An 8,013-nucleotide genomic window follows, 5' to 3' on the forward strand; every position below is an offset into this window, starting at 1 on the left:
TTTGTTGTAGGCATTTCCAATGTTTGTGACAACATGTTTGAAGATCAGAGTAGTGTGGTCATTAAAGGGTCCAGTATCTCCTTCACCTTGTTCCAGCAGAGAGGCTGAGAAAGCCACCTGTGTGACTGAGAGAGAGAGAAATGTCATTAATATTCACAACCTTCAGTAAAATAACAATTTACAGTTTTTATTGTCACAGAATCAAAAAAGAAAAACATTAGCTGTTTTCTGTGTTTATGGGAAATGATTGTTGTGCTGACCAAATATCTGAAAAGACCTTTGCATTCATTTGAGCTGTAACCAAATGTGTCACACGTACATGACCACCCACCACTTGTCTCATTGTGAGCCATTAAGAGGCATTAAAGGAAGATCTTCATGTCGACACGAAGCCAGTTTGTGGTTTATTTAGCAGATATGAAGGCACTTAAAACATGAAACAATCTGCTAAATAAATCAATTGAAGACTTTACAGTCAGTGTGTCTTGTAAATGTTTACATTAACAGTCAGAGTCATGGTGATTTCAGTACCTTTCAGCTCCTGCTTTAACTCGACAACCTCAGACTTGTGAGTCTCCAGCTCTTCCAGCTTTGCTGCATGATCTGAATAAAATGAGTAAAGGAAAAAGTTTATCATTTTCTCTAGACACAACATTAATATTTGTGTAATATTAACCAGCTGAGAGTCGTTGGTGTTGCTTGGAGCTGGTGTGTTTGCCTGTGTGGGATGATTACCTTGCAGCTGCTGCTTCAGCTTATCAATCTCAGTCTTTTGACTCTCTGCTTCTTTCAGTTTTGCAACAAGTTCTGAAAAACAAATTATAAACAACTTTACATTTAAGTTTAGTGGCCCGTGATGTAGTGATTCACCTTAGAAACACAAAGATTCTGTGTCCCAGGAGGAGATGCAAATATTTTGGATGTTGTGTCAGGAAGACCATCCGTGGAGCTACATGCTGTGATAATGGTACTTCTGTAATTCCCAAAGGTAATATTTTACCTTTGTTATGTTCTTTTAAGGTTCTGATCTCCACTTTCTGTTCGGTCAGTGAGGCGGTCATCTCTCTCAGCACAGCATGGATGTCCTGTGGACAGGGTGGCTGGAGTGGAGTCTCAGGCTGATCTGCTGAAATAGAGCAGACCAGAAGCAACGGCAGGAAAAACATGATGATCTCCATTCTGTCGCTGGATAACTGCTGTGCAACTGTACTGTCTGCAAAGTGAAGCTTTTTATAACATAAATGAGGAGGTTACTGCACCACCTCTCAAACACACACCCACACTGCCCCCAACACATCCTGTGTAAAAGCTGCTTGTGTCAGTACAACACAGGTATGTAAGTAACTGTGAGTCTCATTCTGTTCATGCTACACTGAGCGGTGGTCTCCTCCACGTCCCCTCAGCCTCCACCTCACACACTGCAGAGACACAGGACCACACCTCCTACAGGCGGTGAATTATTATTATTTTTTTTTTTTACTGTCCCATTTGGTTCTTTAGCCGTCAGAATTGTTGTCTGAAGACCAACAAGGAGACCCAATGGATTTACTTTGCCAAATGGATCATCGTGGCATTGCCGTATCGGTCCATTTGATCGACCTTCGTTTTTATTATTTATTATATTTTATTTTCAGATGTTACAGACGGGACAGACACGAGTGAGGGATAGGAAAGGGAGAAAGAAAGAGGAAGGAAAGGAAAAACAGAAGGGGAGAGGGACAGTGAGAAAGGAAAAAAAAATCACCTGGATCACCTGTTGAGAGAAGAAGAAGAGAAAACAAGCAAAAAAAAACCCCAAAGCAACATACTAAACACAACACCATCGCATTAATCTAGCTAAGTGTAAACAGCAGTAAATACTAAATATTCAATGTTGTTGTGCAGCAAGCAGGACAGACAGCGCACAATGTGCTTTGAAGTAGCAGCCAAGAAAGGTGTAATTTAAGTCTACGAGCAGTGAACACCCGTGTGCACACCTGTGTGGGTCAGCGCGCTTGTATTCAGAAGGTTTCCACATGTAATGGTATCCAAGAGTTTGCTGCGAGCCATAGCCCCGTCCCCCAGGGTATGAAGCAGGCATGGAGGAGATCCAGGCCCCAGACATCCAGAGGCTCCCAGAGCACGAGAGCCCAAGGAGGACCACCGGAGGGGCATCCGTGCCACCCTCATGGGAAGGGCTGAGGATCCCCAGACGAGGCGTCACCCAGTAGCCACCGAGCAGAAGCTAGAGGGGGCTGCACCGGCGTGCCCGCCGGCTCTGCCGGCAGCCAGCTGTGCCAGAGTGAACCGACCTGCAGGCCCAGAGGCCTGAGGGCCCCCCGCTCCCCGGAGGAGGCCTGACCGAGCGACAGGCGCCAGGCCCCGCCAAGTAACCACCGGGAGTGAGCCGGTACATACCTTAGCGCCCAGGCCCAGACACCAAGAACCACCAATGCACCGACCCCTGAGGGCATCAATCACCGGCAGGGAGTGTGGTGAGGGGAGATAGGCCTGGGAGGGCCTCGGAGTTCCCAGAGAACGTGGCGGTGAATTATTAAAGAAGCAGACTTTGACTGGGAATTCTGGGGGGCAGAGGTCCCCCCCCCCCCTTCAAAATGGTCAGATACAGATACTGAACTGAAAACAACAGCTTGTGAGAAGTCCTCCAGAAAACGTGGAGAACTGTTTCTCAAAATGATTTTCTAACATTTAAAGATAGTCTGGCTTGGAAGCAAATTATAGAGAAATAAGAGGCTAAACTGGTAGAAAGTCATTTCATGGAAATCATTTATATTCTTCTTGTTTACATTAAACTTCCAAAGACAGCACATGCACTGACCCATTTTACTGCCGACTGACAATCGTTCACAGTAACTTGTTTTCCTTGTAGCCTTTTAAATGGTACTCATAAACATTACAATAGCCAGTGATTTATAAGGCATAGTAATGTCCTCAGTTATCTTAGGAAAGGTGGCTACGTCATCTTTGTACTGTGTAATATAAAAGTCAGTCAGGTTTGCAGATGACACAGATACGGTTGAGATTTCACTGACAGAATGGAGATCATGGTGTTTTTCTCGCTGCTGCTTCTGGCCTGCTCCGTTTCCACAAATCCGACTGAGGCAGATAATGAAATTGTTGACCAGCAGATTTCAAACCAACAACCCTGTCAACAGGACATCCATGCTGTGCTCAGAGAGATGGCAGTCTCACTGGCTGAACAGAAGATTGAGATCAGGACATTAAAACAAGATAATCAAGGTACAGTAGTGTGTGTTTCCTATGACCAACGTTTGTGTCACAGTGTCATTTCATAAATATTCACAATGACAAAAATGACATAATGATGGATTGGATTTATATAGCGCTTTTCAAGGCAATCTTCAAACAAAGATCTAAATAAAGTTGTTTTTTAGAGCATGTAACAAAACTAGAGAGGCAGATGACTGAGTTGGAGAGGCAGAAGGCTGAGATTGAACATCTGAAGCAGCAATCAAAAGGTAATGTAATCAATTAAGTTATGATTGTTTCAGTGAACTTATGAATGCCCACATCATAAATATTTTCCAGTTGTTAAAGAGGAACAACCCCTAAATATCTCAGTGTAATCCTTTGACCCGAATGTAACTATCTTAGTCTGCTGTTTGCTGCTTTTAAACACAATCGTATAGTTGGTGATCGAATCCACAGTTTTATTATCTGAAATGCTTTTTTTGCCCCACTGTACAACCTCAGCAACTCTCAAATAATAAAGCTAAAACAAATAAGCTGATAGACCTTAAAACAGGAAAAAATAAAAGCCTAAAAGAAGCAGAACATGAATCCAGGTCACTAACGTGGGGGGTGTAACTGGAAGAATATTTAGCATTTATGCTATTATAAAGGAGGTCACCACACATTGGATTATTGTACGTCTTATCACTTTGTGGAGCTTATAGGTTTCTTTTAAAGTACAACATCATATTTAGTATCCAACACTTAATCTAATTAAATTTAGCTGGTGAATAGGCACCAACCATGACATGACTACATCACTGCATAACAAAAACATTTATGTCAGCAAATTGTTTTTGATTCTCAGAAAAAAAACAATAGTCCCATTGCACTGTGTTAACAAAGAAAACATTAAACTATGAAAAAGAAATCCTCAATTGAAGGAAAAATGTTTAAATCAAAAACAAAAGTTTAAAACAATCCACCTTCCTTCTCTCTCAGTCAAACAAGTGGCTTTCTCAGCATCTCTGTTGGAGGGTGGCTATGGATATACTGGACCCTTTAATGTACAGATTACTTTAGTCTTCAGACGTGTCATCACAAACATTGGAAACGCCTACAACCCACAAACAGGTAATAATAATGTGTATCGTGTTCCTGAAGTGTTGATGTCAATGTGATCTGTTGTAGATGCTCTAACAGTTCATTTTCTATTGAACAGGTATCTTCATTGCTCCAGTGAGAGGAGCCTACCACTTTGAGTGGCACCTACATGGACATGCATACAAATCTCATCCCATAGCTGGTGTGTTGTTCAGGAATGGAGAGCACATTTTTCTTGCATTTGAACTGCAGGCATCTGGTACTGTGAGCACTTCTTGTGGTACCTCACTGCTTCTAGAACCTGGAGATCAGGTGTCTTTGCGTCTCTGGGCTCATGCCAGGATTTTTGATGGTGTTAATCATGACACCAACTTCAGTGGTCACTTGCTTTTCACCGTGTGAGATGTGTAAGAACTCCAGAACAACTTTCTGTTTCAGCTTTCCTGTATGGGTGAAGCTTTAAGTAGCAATGCTTAAATACGTCTTAGAATAACTTCTAAGAAGGAGTCATCAGCTATTTGATCTATTTTGTGTTTAGTTTAGATTTCTACCACTCCTCTGCTGACACAGATAATGTTTAACTTCCTTTTATGTCCTTTTATGTATCCTGCTTTCGTGTGTTGGTCAATTTCTTTAACCTGAACTTACCTAGCCTAGCAGATGGTGAAGTTATTTCAGTTATATTGGTAGTACACAGATTATTAACCATAGTTGAGTTTAGACCCTTTTAGAAATCAACCACCCCAAATTTCATCACAGCACCCCTAAAAATAACAATAGTAATAGTAGTGAGTGTATTTTTGTATTATTTTCTGGAATTATCTTCAAATGTATTATTTTCCCAACTTTTTTATTAACGACAAAATGGAATGCTGGAACATTACTGTGACTTATAAAGAGTCTGCTAATAAGTATTTGTTCTCTAAATAGCATCAAAAATATTAACTAATGTAGCTGAAATCGCTAGAGATTATTGGCTAATTTGAACCTTCTAATCCACTAGTTTGCTGGGATATTGTGAGTTGCCAGTTAAGAAGCTGATATACTTTATCATTTTAGTTTGTTAAAAAATTCTGTTCCTATTCTGGTCAAATTGGGCTTCAGTGTTTGTTTACAATACAGCTCCAGATCCAGGTGATAGGAAGTCAAACTGATGTTACCTGTCAGTGTCCAGCAGTAGCCAGTATTCAGTTTAAATATTGTTGCTAACTGGATCAGTTTATGTCTTCTATACACTGTAACATTTCTCTTTTTTGGGGTGACGGCACAAAGACTGAGAGAGAATAATGGAGAGAGCAGGATGAAGACAGAGAATAGGAAGAAGAAGGGAGCAGAAAATAAAGTAGTTTTTCATGTATTTTATGCTTTGTGTATTTTCTAGTAGCACATTTAAAGATATGCCAGTGGACATTGTAAACAGAGCATATTGACATGAATGGCAGCATTTTACAGGATTCACTCTAAACATGCCTCCAACAGGATGGATGTCACCATATTGATGTGATTGACTACAAATCTATTCTCCACTCGTGAAATTGGGGTACATGATGCTCTTTGCTGAGTCGGCATAATAAAGGAAGTGTTTGTATGAATTCAGGAACTTTAATATAAAAAAAACTATTACTTCATATACAGGTCAGTGGCATGGCAACATGATTTTACAGTGTCTGTACTGAATAATACTACTTTAGTGGACTGCCTCTGTGTGATTAAGAGGAATAATGCTGGGCATGTTTCTCATCTTTTCTGCTTTGCAACAAATAGTTCTTTAACTTCTTTAATGACTGAACCAGTCACAATCTGCAGAAGCAGACTGTGTGGAGTGAGGAGGTGGACCCAAGTGCAGACACACGAAAACAAAACTTCATTTTAACAGAATGTGAGCCGTTTATTAAGGCTGGTTTAAACAGTATCAAAAGGGCAAGTGTGAAACTAAGCGATAACCTAAACTGGGAGAACTAAAGCAAAACATAAAAAACATGAACACAAACAGGGAGCTGGAAACCTGTCATGAGAAACCTGAAACACGACGACTTGGCATAAATACATAGAAATTGGGGTACAGGATGGTACAGGAAGAGTCTCAGACCAAGATATTGAACTATATCTGCAAAGATATTGTGAAATCCTACAACCACCTGTTAAACCAGTCGATAAGTTTGGCCTTTGGTATGGAGTGAGGAAATTTAAGGTGCAGATGAGGAGAGATGAAGCTGGCAACATGGTTGTCATACCTAGGTCAATTTCACTAGGACCCTACCATGGACGAATTATATATCCCAGACAAGTAAATAGGTGTTTCATTTGTCAAGCGCAAGACCATCAAGTGAGAGATTGCCCCACCTTTAAGTGTTGGAAGTGCGGAGGATTGGGTCCAGAAGCAAAAGAATGTCAAAATGAAAGCAAATGCTCCTTCTTTCTTCTTCTTCTTTAATCCCTACCCGGCGTTGGGTCTGGATCGACTCCTAAGCCCATACGCTGCTGTGGGTGCCAATGGTTGTCAAATTTCCTTCACAACTCGTTGCCATGCATAGCGATCGTTGGCGATTGTCCTGGCCTCGTCGAGATTTATTCTGCGATCCCTGTCATCTTTGACCTGTTTTACCCATGTTTTCTTCGGTGTCATTCGGTGGATTCTCTACTGGGTGGGTCGTTTACGCCAGAGGAGTTGATGTGGTAGTCTGCTCACATCCATTCTACACACATGGCCAAACCATCGCAATCGGCATTTATGAATTTTCCCCTCAATTGGCGGTTGGTTGTCGGATCTCCATCGGATGCCCTCTTTTCGAAGGCAGACTCGAAGGGATACTATCTGCCGAAGGCAGCACATATGGACAACTGAGTTTGTTGAGGTCCGCTTTGAGCACCGTCCACGTTTCGGATCCGTAGAGTAGTATCGGCAGGATCAGGATTAAAGTATTATACAAAAAATCATGTGTTCAGATCAAAGTTAATGGAAGGTTGACTGAACAAATAAATGTAGAGAGTGGAGTTAATTTCGGTCGGCGTCTCCCTGTAAGAGCTGTTATAAGGTGGAGTTGTTTTGTGACGACTAAGAAATGCCCTATGGATATGTGTGAGGATGGTGAAACCTTGGATCACCTGCTAATACACTGTTATAGAACAGTGGAAATACGACAGAATGTGGAAAAATTAGGTTTTGATATAAAAAAAAAACAGCATAAAAGCAGTAAGATATGGTATATTTAGAGAAAGATGAGTGAAAATAAAAGAAGATAGTCTTGGTTGGTGATGTGCATTATAAATGTACACATATGGAAAAGAAGGGCTAAAGAGGTTATAAGACAAAGATAAGTGCTCTGTAGTATGTAAACACATTATAGTGGACCTGAGGAGGAAAACTAGAAATATGATATTATGTAACGGTTTGCCGTGGGAGACTTTATCATTGTGAAAAGTGCAGCTCTATATGTTTTAGCAATAAATCCGTTACTCAAGATAATCAATTGTGATAGCCGTTTTACTGGATACATCCTAAACGACTTATGCAAGGTGACAGCCCTTGCTTAAGCGGATGATGTCTCAGTAATTATTAAAGACCAAAAGGAGCTATTAGTACTCAAGGAGTTGTTAACAAAATATGAACAAGCCTCCGGTGCCAAGTTAAACCAGGAAAAGACTGAAGGAGTGTGGTTTGAACAAAACTTGTCATGATCCTGGGTCCTTTTGACCCAGCGTTTTGTGTTTTCTCTT

At 41.0% G+C, this 8,013-nt stretch overlaps 1 protein-coding gene across 1 annotated transcript; it reads left to right on the forward strand.

Moving 5' to 3' along the window:
* Window positions 1-3,421: 3,421 nt before the first annotated feature.
* On the forward strand, window positions 3,422-4,698 carry LOC102207389 (collagen alpha-1(VIII) chain-like). The gene is made up of 3 exons (XM_013915981.1): window positions 3,422-3,479; window positions 4,195-4,326; window positions 4,415-4,698. Exons 1-3 carry the CDS (start codon window positions 3,422-3,424, stop codon window positions 4,696-4,698), a joined length of 474 nt encoding a protein of 157 aa, XP_013771435.1.
* Window positions 4,699-8,013: the final 3,315 nt, after the last annotated feature.

This window comes from Pundamilia nyererei, unplaced genomic scaffold (genome assembly GCF_000239375.1).
Source record: "Pundamilia nyererei isolate P.nyererei 1_Seehausen unplaced genomic scaffold, PunNye1.0 scaffold00416, whole genome shotgun sequence".
NCBI classification, from domain to species: domain Eukaryota; kingdom Metazoa; phylum Chordata; class Actinopteri; order Cichliformes; family Cichlidae; genus Pundamilia; species Pundamilia nyererei.